The sequence below is a fragment of the Rhinatrema bivittatum genome, chromosome 10, assembly GCF_901001135.1.
Source record: "Rhinatrema bivittatum chromosome 10, aRhiBiv1.1, whole genome shotgun sequence".
Lineage (NCBI taxonomy): Eukaryota > Metazoa > Chordata > Amphibia > Gymnophiona > Rhinatrematidae > Rhinatrema > Rhinatrema bivittatum.
Window position 1 is genome coordinate 44,913,276 of NC_042624.1, and position 15,525 is coordinate 44,928,800.

Sequence of the window (15,525 nt, forward strand, 5' to 3'; positions counted from 1 at the left end):
CTGTTCAGGCAAGCCTACCCAGATACCAATCAAACCTAGCTCACTCCCTATCTCTTCCATCACCGTCCTCCTCCCTTTTCACCCCTCTCCAGCCACCCCTCTGCCCCCCAGCCCTCACTCCCTGCCCCCTGAATTTGCCCCCCCCCCCTTTTTGAACTCTACATTGCCAAAGCCTTAACCCTAACAAGTAATTACGCTATTGATTTATTGTAAATAAGTACCTCGCCTTAACTTATAATTTTAGAACCCAGTTACAGTTTTGTTCCTTTTATTATATTGCTCAATGTGATTGTTCCTCTCTCTCCTTCTGCCCTATCCTTTCTTGCTGCTCTTCCCCTGCCCCCTCTCACCCTCTTCTTGCCTGCTCCCCCTCTCCCACACCCCTGTTCATTGTATTTTCTACCTGCTTCAGTTTTTTGTAAACCGGCATGATATGCCCTATGAATGTCGGTATATTAAAAGTTTCATAAATAAATAAATAAAATAAAATAAATCTGTGCGTCTTATGGAGCAAATTAGGGGAGTGCATAAAATATTTTTTTGTCCCCATTTCGTTTTCAGGTCTGGGGAGGGCCATTTCGGTCCACTCCCCAGATCAGAAAACTTTTATCGTTCTCTTTCTGTGGGGAAAAAAAACAAAAAAACCCCCCATCCCAACCCTTTAAATTTAATTAACTACAACCCCCCACCCTCCTGACCCCCCCAAGACCTACCAAAAGTCCCTGGTGGTCCAGCGGGGGTCCGGGAGCGATCTCCTGCATGTGGGCCATCGGCTGCCAGTAATCAAAATGGCGCCGACGGCCCTTTGCCCTTACTATGTCACAGGGGCCGTAGACCAGGGATGAGCCAAGTGAACTTCAGTCCCCCTTCCATCCATTCAAATTGTTGGCTCCATACCCGTTTGGTTAAATCTTTAATGTGTATATATATATCCTGGATTTGTGGCCTGGTGTTGCCAACCAACCTGCTCTTGAACCAGTTGCCAAGCAATGAGGAGTAGCTCAGAAAACACGTACACTCTTTCTCTCTTAGACATATACACACATTCTGTGGTTGTGCTGCTACTTATGTGCTCACTTAGTGAAGGTCTCCCACATCATTATGCAGGAGACATTAATTTTGCTTACTGTCAGCCTTTTCCCAGCCTGCAGCATTCCTTCCTTTTCCCTTTCCTACCCCTTTTCTGCACCCTGTCTCTCCAGGAGACTCACTGATTCCACAGCCAGCTCAGAGCTCAGCCCAGCCATCTCAAACAGAATTTTTACTAAGAATGCAATGCATTTCCTTCTGGCTCACCCCTGCCCTTTTTGTGATTGTAGTTTGCTTGACTTCTCTGGTCCCCTCAACAGTGCATTCCCTTTGACTGTGTGCTACAGCATCTGCTACTTTTACAGTTATAATTCTCCAGGCTCTGCCTACCTACTTTAGGGGAAGGGAAGACTAGAAATAATCCATTCTGCTGGCTGCTTCTGGGGTTAAAAGAAAATTTGGCCATGGCTGAGACAGTACACAAAACTGCTGCAGCTATGATATGGGTCATTCACTGACCCATATCAGCAAAGTTTGAGATGGAATCCTGCTTTCCTCACAAAGCCAGTGCAGCTAGGCCAGTGCATGAGTACAAGGCACCCTGGGTGAACCTTATAGCTTTGCACCCTCCCCACACACAATTATAGATTAAGTTTAGCATATTCTACAGGAAAAATATATTCAAAGTAGAGTGTTCTGAGGTAAAAATATCATTTACAGCAACATGTATATTAAATTTACATGCACTGCAGTACTGCCAACCAGAAAACCCTGAAAAAAAAAGACACTTGGAACCCATATGGTATTAAGCCTATTGTTATGCATGTTGGGTGTGGTCTTGGCTCTCAGAAAGCCTTGAGTAAACTGAATTACAATTACAATATAGCAAACCTTCCATACCAAAATAGTACTAACTGCCAGCACTCAAAACAGTAACAACCCTACCTATGAAAAGGCAAAACTGCAACTATTACACCAGGCCCTAAAACACCAATACATCTATTAGGAAAACAGAAGATAGGGATCTATAGCAATCTACATGCTACATGCTGGCAGAATACCTCATATCGGTCACATGTGCAGAACACAGAACATATCGGTCACATGTGCAGAACACAAACATAGAATAAAGAGACCTTAAAGTATAAATAGAAATGTACAGACCTAAACTGAACTGCAAATAGCAACAAGCCATACTCTGTATGCAGTGCAACAGTGGAAAAACAGAATAGCTACCATTCCTCATACAACATCAAACAAAATCAAGAAATATAAATCAATCATAATTTTAAAATCATATTAATAAAAAGAATACATATTTCAATACAACTACATAAAAATCTAATAATTAAAAATAAATTTTAAAACATTTCCCAAACCAGAATAAAATATTTCAAAACAGTAGACACATCAAACGCCCAATAATTAAAAACAATAAGGATAAAAAAAATCCCCTGCTCTCCCCTAGAAACTTTTGATATTGTTGAGGGGTATATATGTCTGAAAGAGAGATTGTTGAAGGTATCATATACATATGAATTCTCTAACCCATACTCACATGCTCACTGATACACACACAGTCACACATGCACTCACATGCTGACACACAGTCACACATGCACTCACATGCTGACACACAGTCACACATTCTTTCACATGCTGACACATACACAATAAATCACATATAGATTCCCACACGCTGACACACAGTCAGTCACACATATTTCACATGCTGATATACACACACAATCACACATACATGCTGACACACATGATCAGTCACACACATGCTCCCACACACAGCCATACACTCACATGATCGCACATGCTCTCAGATGCTGACACACACATGAGCATGCTGACACACCCACTTTCACACCTACATGCTGACACACGAGATCAGTCTCACATACTCTCTCACATGCTCACTGACACACACACAAATGATCAGTCACACATGCACACTTACACAGATCCTAATTGCTGACACAAATTTCCCTCCTCCAGAGTTTAAAAGCTGTAGCAACTGTTGATAATGATCAAAAAAGCTTTATATTCACTTATTGGTGGTTATGGGGGTCCAGGTGTGTTGCTATAGGAAATTGTGCTTCTTGCTGGGGGAATCACAGGCTGCGAGCCTCAGTAGAGGCAGAGGTTGAATCAGCAGATGCGGCGCAGTTCCCTATTCTCTCGTGGCTCTCTTGGATCCTCTTCTTCACTTTCAGCCACCTCTCCTCCCTGGGTCTGCCTCCTGACTGCCTCCCGCTGAGAGGTAGAGCCGGGGAGGTGAGGCAGTTGAAGTTGAGGGGAGAGGACCTTAGGAGATAGGGACAGGATAGGGAACTTTTGAAAAACGCGCAGGCAGTGGAAGGGGACTAAACCACGCTATAATCACGCTTCTGGCTGTCAGGTTTCTCACCAACTACAGGAGGCCACGGTGCCACTGGGAATGCAGCGGAACGGGCCAAATATAAATATAGATAGCAGGAGGCTCCTATTATACGAGAAACACTGGGAGCCTAATGTTGGTTGCAGCGGCTCCATAGGCTTGAGGCCACTGCAACCAAAACCAACCACATGATTGGGTGGACTGGCCTATCAGGGCATGCCCAAAGCCTCGATAGACCAAACCACCCCTGCTACCTATGGAAGAGCAGCCCTGCTAAAATTACACCGGGATCTATAAAATAATACTCCTCCTGTTGGGAAAACATAATGCAGAAGACTGCCACAGATCCCTCCACACTAGCAGAATATATCAATTCGCCTCGATCACACTTGCAGAACACAGAGAGACCATCACCAAATACAGAATAGTTGACCACAAATTACAATTTACAGATCTTACCTCCTCACAGCCAAGCAGCCAGCCTCTAGCACATTCAGTGCATAATCAATATTTTAAAATCAAAGCACAATACAATCATTCCCTTTGAGTAATAATTCACTTTTTGTATTATAATTGATTTACTACTCAAAGATGCAGAATTCCCTCAGGAGTGTTGTAAAATTACATCAGCCATAGGCAGAACAGGCAGGTGCTTTGGGCACCAAATTCTGAAGGTACCCACAAACTGGGACTCATTCTGTGGCTCTCTGATTTCTGGGGACCAAATTTTCCACCCCTGGTTCTCCACCTATGGGCGCCATAATTTTAAATCTGACCCTGCTTGAAACACCCTACAGCCCCCAACATTTCTTACCCCCAGGCTCAAACTCATCTCACTCTACCTCCCCCGCCTCCACTCCCCCCCCCCTCCACTCCCCCCCCCCCCATTCCCAGGCTCTACCTCTCTCTCAGCTAAATACCCAGTTTTCTCCCTGCCTCCTCCCTTCTCTCAATGCCCTGCCCAGTTTGTTTCTTGTCCCGTGCTGTCTCCCTCCGCTCAATGCCCTGCCCAGTTTGCTCCATGACCCCCTCCCCCAGCTTAATGCTTTGTCCAGTTTGCTCGGTGCCCCCACCCCCAGCTCCTGCCTTGTTTCTGGCCAGCCTCTGTGCAGAGAAGTTGTACCTCCCTCCCTCCCTCCCCTGCTGGTGCAGCCCCTGCCAGTTCTAGCCATTGGCTGCCTGTGAGGTCAGTGGGGTCAGGTGGGCCGGCCTTTGGTGCAGAGCAGCAGGATGGAGCAGAAATTGATAAAAAAAAAAAGGTGGCAGTCGCTGTCGGGTCCCGCACCTCAATTCCTTCTCTTACTGCCAGTCACGCTGCAGCTCAGATAAGCAAAATTTTTTTTTTTTTAAGACATTTGGTATGTCGGCACAGCTTGCTTCCTCCCGCCCCCCCCCTTTACCCAAGGCCCTGAATCAATGTTTTTAGGGCACACTACTGCCTGCGCACACCATCGGGGACTGTGACTGTTTTTGCTCCCTGCCACTCGGCATTCCACCAGGTCATCTGCCAGCTGATCAAGCGCCACTGCCCTGTACAAATGCACAGTATGCACACCCTGTCGCATCGGGCCTGCTCCCACCCCCCAACATGTTTCTATAAATCCCTGGTGTCCATGTGGTCCCCCATGCCCAACTGTGAAAAGTAAATGTAAACAATAAGCCCAGCCCCATTGACTGCTAAAATGTATGGCATAGATGGAGTGGTCTTCTGGGGTAAGGAACGATGTCCACATGCTCCTGCCCCATCTGCATGATCTTGGAAAATGACACCGGCTGAACCCATGGGTAGGGATTGCTCCTACAAATAGGTTTGAAGGGGCATAATAATGACACTTTTTTGTTTTAATGGATGTGACCCAAAGTTTCTGGCTGTGATGTTTCAAATATTTCTTGCAAAAATTCACTTTGCATGCAAACAAGTTTGGAGCTTATTAGCATCCATAGCAAACTTTCACAAAATTGGGTCTCTAGCCCGTGGAGAATATCTCAGGTTAGTACATCAACCCCTTAAGTGATAAGAACTGCAGTTTGTTTGCCCTGCATTACTGAGAACCTCAAGACAGAATGGGCAGAAAACTGGATGATAAGATGAAAGAGGAGGCTGAATCCAAGTAAAGAACGTTTTTTAATATCAATTTGAGAACGTATGTACATCAGGATTTCTGCATTAATTAAATGAAACATCATAAAAAGCCTATTTTTCCAAGTTAAATACAAGAGGCAAATGAAAACACAAGATTCGTTTTTGTCAAAGTACATTCTGAGTCTCTAAATACAGCAAGGAGCACACAAAAAAATACAATGTGAAAGATATCCCTTGGTCCCCCACAAAAAAAGGGACAAACGCACCAAACTTTACTGGCCATTTTTTGATGCTTATAGTACTACCATTGGCCTATTGTGTTCTGTCGTCAGTCTTTCACTTTTTTGCTCTTATTGGATCTTCTTTCCTTAAAACGTATGTTAACCAAAAAAAAAAAAAAAGAAATATAAGAGCAAGTAGCGTGTATGCATAAAAATGAAGAATTCAGCGACATGCCGCCTGACGTGCAGACTCTTGCGCTGCTTTGGACTCTGCCAGCGTTCTCCTTCCAGTTGCAGCCAAAGCCTTTGGTGCCAGCTTTGGCTGCCTGCTGTTAGCCTTGCCTCCGGAGGGGGCCTCTGGGCATAGCTCTGCCTGTTGTGACAATGGACTGCTTTCATCGCAGAAGAGGAGGACAGGCCGTTCCCTGGGAGCCTTGTTTCTGGAGCACCCGGATGGATTGCCGCTATTGAAGCTGTGAGAGGTGCACTGGGATTCCCCAGCCAAAGGCCCAGAGAAATAATAAATGAAAATCTGTGCAGCCCTGCTGGCACACGTTAACTCACTTCTCTGCGTTACCCAGTGCTTCATTGTTTGCAGACATTAGTACTTGTGTCACTTCCTATTTTTGCTTTCATTTAAGGATTTTTCCTATATTTTTGCAAAACAGAAACAGAGGGCAAGAATAGTGTGAGAAGATGTTAGTGAAAGGTGGTTTTTAGGGATTAGGTTCAGTGTCCCAATCCATCAGGATGGAATCGCATTGAACTTTTCTTTGGTTTTCAACAGCCAATACAAAAAAATAATCATCACGGCTGGTGTAACTCAACTAGTTTTGAAAGTCCATTAATTAAGCTGCATGTCTCAATAAACAGAATAACAAACTTCCATCACCTTCTCATATCTTACATCTCTTTAAATGCTTACTTAGTTTCTTTCTATAATGTTGTGAAATGAAGAGCACATTTAGCGGAATGGTTTACAAATCTATATTCCTTCTTTTCAACTTCATTCCTGAACAAGGCAGATCACAACAGATTGAGAACAGGAACAATGCAGAGTTTTCTATATTACATTATACAATTAAAATGGCAAAGAAACGCAAGAGTTTACAAGCATTATAAAATATTCTTCATCTCATCCACAGTCATAAATATACATGTACTTTATCTTCATTAAGAGGACACTGTTCCCGCCCTCTCATTCCCACATATTGATCTCAATAGATCAAGGTATTCCCAAGAACACAGAAACAACCCACTTCTGAAAAATGTCAGCAGATACTATAAAGATCTGACTCTCAAAGTATATTAAGGACCCTATAAAAGTTGGCCATTATTTGGAAAGGAATAAATAAAACGGAGAATATTATAATACCTTTTGTGTAGGTCCATAGTGGGACTACACCTTGAGTATTGTGAGCAGTTCTAGTCTCCCCATTTCAAAAAAGACATAGTAAAGGTACAGAGAAGGGGACAAAAATGATAACTGGGATGGAAAGCTCCCTTATGGAGAGAGGCTAAACAGATTAGCACTCTTTAGTTTGGAAAAGAGACGACTGATAGGGGAAATGATTGAAATTTATAAAATCATGAATGAGGTGGAAGGGTAAATGGGGACATTTATTATTTATTTATTTAAAATCTTTTCTATACCATCGTTAAGTTATATACCATCACAACGGTTTACAGATAGGCACATATAGTAATGTTAAGAATTGTATTGGGTAATACGTTCTATAAAAGTGCCAACAAGGTTCTGGTTTCATAATTTCACAATAAGGACTAATTGATGAATGTCATAAGTCTTGTCCTTTTATACATGTATCACTTTTATTTACATGTATAACTCTTTTGTACTGTATATTTTATCTAATGTTAGCGGTGAATAATAAAATAACAAAAAACGCACATATTGAGCTACGTGCTGTGTGCTGATGTTCTGCTGCCTTTTCAAACAGCACTAGGATGAAGGAAGACTTCTTGAAACTAACAACCAGCAAATTTAAAGCAAATCATAGGAAGTGATTTTCACTATCAAGCTATGGAATCTTTTGCAGGAGGATGTGGTCAAGGCAACTAACATAGTGAGGTTCAAGAGAAGATTGGACAACTTCCTGAAGGAAAAGTCCATAAGCAGTTATTAGCCAGGTAGACTTGGGAAAGCCAGTGCTTATCTCTGGGAGTGTAATACAAGAAATAGATAAACTATTGGGGATATGATGGACTGGCCACAGCTGGAGAAAGAATGCTGGACCTTGGTTTTGGCCCATCATGGCATTTATTTATGCAAGTTTTATATACTATTGCACAGAACACGAGTTTCTATCTCTACGATTTACATACAATCAAAAAGATCATCATAAAAGTTAGAAAAAGAGCAAAAAATACAATAAAATTCAATATAAAATAATATAAAAAATCATATAACTAAAAGTTTTTACTTATTAAAACAGAATAAAAGTATAAGTGCAGGTAAAAAGAATAAAGATAAGAATGTTCCCCTCTTTTACAGTTCACCTGTTTCTCAGTTACCCTCTTTGGAATTGGTTCCATATGCTTGTTGAAAGCACCATGTTTTTAAATCCTTTTTGAATCTCTTCAGATTGTCTTGTACTCTAAGCTCTTGTGGGAAACTGTTCCAGAGTTTTGGCCCTGCAATTGAAATAGCATGGTCTCTGACCGCTAAGATGAGCAGATCTGACAGTGGAGCCCAATTAACCATCCATAATGAAAAGCAATAACTGAAAAGACAGTGACCATAAACAAACGTAATCCTTTTCATCCCAAGATTACTTTCCCTTCCGATTGTCTCCCTCATAGTGCATAGGCTAAATGGAACAAGTAATTCTTTAGCTCCCTTTAAATGTTTTTGTTCAATCTCAAATTCATAATTTGAAGGGAAGAGTCTAAGTAACTCAGTCTTTAATTTCCACGTAACAGATTATTTCTTAACTTCCTTCAATAACTGAGGAGTGGAAGAGTTTGAGTTATTGGATTTTTGAGTAGTAGTTTGCATAAGTTTTTTAAAATATACCTAAGGCTTTAGGTTTCACAGCACTAAATATTGTGCTTCACTGTGAAATTGTATTTTGCTGATTTTCCTTTGTAACACATGCAAGACAAACTTACTGCCTGATTCACTAAGGCTTTTCTCCCATTCTGGGTCTTTGGGAAAATACCTTGATGAATCAGGCCCTTAGTTTTTAGGAAATAATTACAAATATATCAGCATTTTTTTTCTCTCTTCATGTAAAACACAATACCCTTACGATTTTAACACTGCTTTATTTGATCATTTATATTAGGTTGAATATCACCCTTTCCAAAGACCTCAGGAGCTGGTGGATTACTGTAGAAGTAGGAATATTGTGTTTGAAGGCTACTGTCCATTAGCCAAGGGGCAAGCTCTGATTCATCCAAATGTAATTAACCTTGCCAAGAAGTATGGCAGAACTCCAGCACAGATCTGCATACGCTGGAGCATACAGGTAAGTGTTGCCAGAAATCTCTTGGGCTCTGTTTTCAGAATTTTGCTAGAGATGCAGCATGACAGAAATCTTTAAAAAAAAAAAAACAGGATTGAATGGGCCTGATTTACTGCAGAATGGGAGAAATGCCTGGCTAAATCAAACCCAGTATGCCTTAATCCGTACCAATAATGTCGCTCTTTTGTTCTTTTCTTGACAAAGTGTAATGTGTTCCTTTGCTTCATAGTTTATTACGTCTGCCAATACTTTACATGTTTAAGCTTCCTCAAAATGAAGTTAGTTGAAAAAGCATACCACATCTTTTCCCGGTATTAAGGAACAAAATAGTCTACTTTTCATATATTGTTACTGTATGACCACTTGTGGTCGTCAGTAGAAAACTCTCAGCAAGTTATTGGAGGGATTATGGGGAGCAAGAATATGTTGTTTTTAGAGCAATTATTTCTTGTGTTGTAGATGATTGTTTAAACAGATGAACTTGATGTAAAAATAGAACTTTGTTGCTTTCATAACGACTCACTTAAGTTTTTGTTACAGAAAAGAATTTTAGGCTTGGGATATAGAATAATTAAATTCAGAAGAATAGCCCTGAGGGTCTTGTAGTTAGTTCTGCACATTGGGGCTGTGTTTTCTTGGATCTCTTGGCTGTGCTTTTCCTGCCGCACCTTCCGATCACCACGTGAAGCTTTTCCTGCTCGCTCTGTCCCTGGAGTGACATCACCTCCCTGCCACCCCTTCACATTGTGGTCCAATGCTGGAGGCAGCTTGCCAAAGGAGAGAGCCTGAGGAGGCCTGCTCCTCAGTGAATATCCTTCATGAATAACAGGCTTTACAGGTCTTATAGTCCCTCTTTTAAAAATAAATGTCTTTATCAACCGTGGTTCTTCCAACATTTCAATGCAGAATGCAGTTTACAGCCATAATTCTTTCCCCCATTCTCCCATCCACCCACAACCAGTTTAGGCATATATCTTGGAAATAGCAATTATTGACTGGACTATGTCATACCTTTTAAATGCCTCATCAAAAATCTAAATCTGAAAATTGATGAACATCTATGAAAGTTCAGCATATCAAGAAAATTCAGTTACCACCGAATTGTATTCTTTATTGGATGGCCAAGGAAAATGACCTTACATAGGGATCCCATACCTCCTTATGTCTTTTATATGAGAGACTGTCTGTATTATGGGAGTTTAGGAACTGGCTGATGGACATTGTAGTTTGAATCCATCATCTGTTTTATATAATTTTGGGCTAGTTTGTATTTGAAGGTTTTATGTGTTTAACTAAATGACTGTAGAACTTGCTGCCATCCCCATTATAATGAGGTGTGGGTGTTATGCACTGGCCAGATTATTTTATGAGTAGAGAGCCAGAGGTTGGGATTCCGGTTTTAACAGTTCCTACTGGAGAACCTATAGGTAGTCTATCATTACCATCACTAGACGATAGTCCAGTTTTGAATAATCTTGCTTTTTTTTTGCCCTGTAGACACACAATCTGTGTGAAATGAGGCTCCTGTTTTGTTTGGTCTCTTGCTAGCCTCCACAGTTGATATTCATCACATTATGAAAACCTGGCTTCTGAAATCTGATTTAGTATTTTAAGCCAATTACGTACTTTGGGGTTTAAAGCCAAATGTTAGCCGAAGAAAGGTAAGAGAGCAGGGAGTGCTTTGGTTATTTTTAGGGACACTTTATTGTGTTGGCCATTCAGGATTATAAGATCTATTCTACTGACCTCTAGTTCCTCGGGACTGTGTTTACCGTCCACCATGTTCTCCAAATATTGCTGCTTTAGAGTTAGCTGAGGCCTTTTCTGTGCTTAATTAAAGTTGTTCATTGTTGATTATTTTAATCTTCATGTTGACCAGCAGGCTTCCTCTCAATGTGAGAAATGTTTAACAGCAATGTCTACCCTGTGCTTTCAATAAATAGTGTGCCAACCCATGCGGATTTGATTTTTGTTAGTGATACATTTGTGTCCAGCGAAAATATTGTGTCCAGGGTGCCTTGGTCTAACCATTTTTTAAATTCATTTTAATTTCGTTTGAAGGAGAATCTGATCTTAGGTCGTAGAAGAGCACTAGGGGAGTTATTGATGTATCTAAATTGTTTTTCAGCTAAAATTTATTGGTTGAAGAAATAAATGTTAGTTCTGTCATCAAGGTGATTAATTCATGGGGGTTCAATGATTAAGTCTCTTGCTGTGGTTGCCCCAGTGAGAACTTATAAATGAGAAAAGTAATGCACCTTGGTTTACGTCTGCCATTCTCGAAGAGAAAAAGGAGCGTGTGATGTGCAGAACATAAATGGTAGAAAACTGGCTCTTCACAGAATGGGGATGACGATCTTGTTAGTGTAAAGTTCATTGTTGCAGCTAAGAAGTTTTCTTCCCGCACGATCCGGTCTGCTAGTAATCAACCTCTGGATTTTTCTTTCTGTGTAGTGAAAGAGCTTTTGGATAGTTCTGATAAAGGGCTTGATGTAATAAGGTGTGCACAGTTTAACCTGCAGTTCTACACGCTTTTTTATGTGTGCAAATTTTACTTCCAATGCACAAAACATGTGTGCGTAGAACTGCACGAAGACATTATTTATCTGTTACCCCCAAATGCAGAGATGTGCACTGGCTTAACTCATATTTTCTTAGCACTGAGGTGGAGGAAAGTTTCCAGCACTAGTTTTAGTCCATGGACAGAAGCAAGAGTTCCGTTGCTGGGACCTTGTACTTAGTCTTTTATGTGCAGAAAATATGTTTTGTGCACAAAATTCTGGCACGAGGCTCAGTAAATGGATAAGTTTTTAAATGAGGGCATCAACACACATGATCAGACAAATACAATAAACACCCAGGAATATAATGAGAAATCTTAACAGTAAATAATCCAAACTTGAATACTTATTTATTTATTTATTTATTTATTTAAACTCTTTTTCTATACTGTCGTTAAGCAAGGAGCCGTCACAACGGTTAACAATGAGGCACATAAATTAATGCCGTTAAATGCGTTTATTATAACAACTAGACAGGTGACTGTAAGATACGGTACATAGTTTCATAATAACTATAGGATGATGTGAGACAGATATGCTTAGGTTTATTAGACCAGTTTTAAAATATATATAATCTACATGTTATCTGTTGCTGTTTAAGAGTAAAGCATACTCGAGTAGGTGTGTGTTGTTAATGCACAACTCATCGCTCACTACAATTCCCTGGTTTTTATTCTCCATTCTCTTTGTGGTATGCTTGTTCAAATAGCCATATTTTTAGGCTTTTTCTGAATAGTTTGATGTCTCTTTGTAATCTGATTTATGAGGGCATGGTGTTCCATAATGTAGGGCTCTGTCTCTTACTTGAGTTAGCCTTGCTGATTTGACTGAGGGAATAGTTAGTAGTGCTTTGTTTGCAGATCTTAGGTTCCTATTGGGGACGTGTATTCGAAGTGCAGTGTTTAGCCAATCTGTTTTTTCGTCATGAATTAATTTGTGTATGGTACATAGTGACTTGTATTGTATTCTCTGCTCAATGGGTAACCAGTGTAGTTCAATTAGGGTTTTAGTGATATGGTCTCTCTTACTTTTTCCCGTCAGAATTCTTGCTGCTGTGTTTTGCAGTATTTGGAGTGTTCTAATTGTTGTGTATGGTAAGCCCAGAAGTAGGGCATTACAATAGTCAGTGCTTGCAAAAATTAATGCTTGTACTGATCGGAAATTGTTTGGTGTTAGCATAGTTTTAGTCTCCTTAGTCATAAGTTTATTGTAACCTTCCCTTATTTTCAAAGATATATGTTGCTTCATATTTAGTTCAGTATTGATTATCACTCCTAGGTTCCGTACTTTTTCAGCTAGTTCTATCTTTTGGTTGTTTTTGAGTGTGATTGGGTTTTGAACGATTTCTAAGTTTTTTCTTTCTAGATGTAAGAATTCTGTTTTCTCTGTGTTTATAATTAACTCCATTTGGTTAAGAAGCTGTTTAATAATATCTAGATACATGTTGGTTAGATCCAATGTTTTTTCAATTGTGTTATCAATGGGAAGTATTAGTTGTAATGTGATATGCCCATTCTATCTAGTAGGTGGCATAGTGGCAACATGTATATGTTAAACAGTGTGGCAGACAGGGCGGACCCTTGTGGGACTTCTGTTTGAAGGTCTATTTTATCTGACATTACATCTTTGATCTGTACTTGGAAGTACCTGTTATTTAGATATGATTTGAACCATTTAATTGTTATATTGTTCAGTCCTATTTCTTCCAGTTTATTAAGAAGTATTTTGTGGTTTACTGTATCGAATGCCGCTGATAGGTCTAGCATTACTAGTATGTAATGTTTACCGCTATCAAACCCTCTCATGCATTAAATTATTTTATTTGTTATCTGCTTTTTTCAATACATGATTCATCCAAAGTAGTGTAAGTATATTAGAATAACAGCATATGAGCAAAAGTCAATATCAGTATTACAAATATCACTTGTAAACAATTTAAAGTAGCAGGAAAATCCCATTTTACTTTGCAATGAAAAGTGCAGCTTAGGACTAAATTTTATATAAGAAACATTAACTAAACTGTATAATGACATAGAGGTGAATACTAATGATTTACTCAAAAATAATTACCGTAGCAAAAAAATATTTTTCAGCAGAATGCCAGATAGTGTCATTTAATGGCTTTGTGTTACAGTTTGGGCATCAAAGGCTTGACAGAAGAGCCAGGCTGCTTCCTGAAATGGGGGTATTTTTGTATGTCTCAGAGCTCTTCTGGGAGAGAATTCAGGTGCTGCTCCCAAGAAAGATCTGTTTCGGGGGCCTGTTATTTTATATTTCTTTTGATGATGGGATTGCCGTAGAAGATCAGAGTGAGGGTCTTAGTGCACTGCATGGCGTGTACACCAACAGTCTGTCACTGAAGTAAATAGGTCCTTCGCCTGTCAGTACCTTGAACTTCAACATTAGTGTTGTGAATTTCATTCTGTATAGTATTGGTAACCAGTGTAGTTTTTGTAGGACAGGTATGTTGAATCATGTTTTTTGCATCCTTCTAAGTCATACAGTGGAGTTTTGTATTATCTGGAGGGACTTACCTATAAGACCTTTATACTGTGCATTACAGTAATCCAGCTGTTTGGCATGAACAACTGGGAGTAGGTTTGTCTCAAATTTTGTAGTTGAAAGAGGCAGCTCTTTACTGTTAGGATTTGCGTGAACATGATGAGTTCTGAGTCCATGATGATTCCAAGGATTTTAAAGCAAATTCTTAGGTCTGGAATTTGTCTCTGTTTGTTTTAAACCCAGAGAATCTCTGGTTTGTTGAACTTTAGGTGGAGTTTGTTGTTTTTCATCCATTGTTGGATAGCTGTTAGGCAGTTTTTATGTTTGGGTCCATTGGTAGTACGAGCATAGATGTAAGCTTTTGTGCTGAAGCTTCTGGTTGGCTGCGCCAGCAGTTTGAGATATAGCGCTGGTGACCCTATGGAGTCTTGAGGGACTCCACAATGTATTATCTTGGGTGCTGATGTGTTGTCAGCAAAGTGTACAGTCTGTTGCCTAGCTGACAGAAATGAATTGAACCAGGTTAGGACCTTTCCACTTAGACTGGCTTCTGTTAATCCAGATAGAAAGATATTATAATTGTGCTATCAAAGGGTGTTCTGGAAATACTGGTATCAAAAATAGTATTAGATGGAGAGACGGTTTGTGATTAGCAGTCTGGAAGCCTACTGTTTTGGGGTTTTTTTTAATTTCTTTTAAGAGTTTTGATATGGTCCTTGGATTGCAAAACACAATCCAAATAGGGGAACTAGCATTGTGTTTTACCATATTGAAGGGTTAAATCACCACTTAAATAGGCAAAGATGATTAATTCATGCCTGATAGAAGTAGAAGGAATTACCTGTGGAAGAATGTAAATAAATAGGATTCTGTCCACCCTTTTATACCAGGACAATCCTGATGAACAGACATTTGTGTATTGACTTTTTCAGAATGGGATTGTGACCATCCCGAAGTCTACAAAAGCAGAAAGGATAAAGGAAAACTGTGAGGTAAGAACTGCTATGTGTATGTTGTGTTTTTCTGTGAAAATAGATGCAAAAATGTCAAAAAACAGTGGGGGGGAAAAGGCCTAGAATTAGTTTGGGGTTTTTTGTGCTCCCCAAAGAGGCTGTTTATTTGAAAATGCCATGCTTTTTAAATTATAAATCACTTATTTGGGGAACTTTAAACATGAAGATAATTTTAATTGTGTGTCTTCTTCATGTTGACGGTTTAGGATTGTGAAAACTCCCAACAGAAAAAAGCCAGTGCC

General features: G+C 40.0%; 1 protein-coding gene across 2 annotated transcripts in view; it reads left to right on the forward strand.

Moving 5' to 3' along the window:
• Positions 1–15,525, forward strand: part of LOC115099970 (uncharacterized oxidoreductase ZK1290.5-like) — a 299,743-nt gene that overhangs the window by 242,896 nt on the left and 41,322 nt on the right. For both annotated transcript variants that reach the window (XM_029618064.1, XM_029618065.1), the window contains exons 5-6: positions 9,028–9,210; positions 15,203–15,262. In XM_029618064.1, the coding sequence (XP_029473924.1) occupies positions 9,028–9,210; positions 15,203–15,262 (243 nt within the window). The remainder of the gene's footprint in view (positions 1–9,027; positions 9,211–15,202; positions 15,263–15,525) is intronic.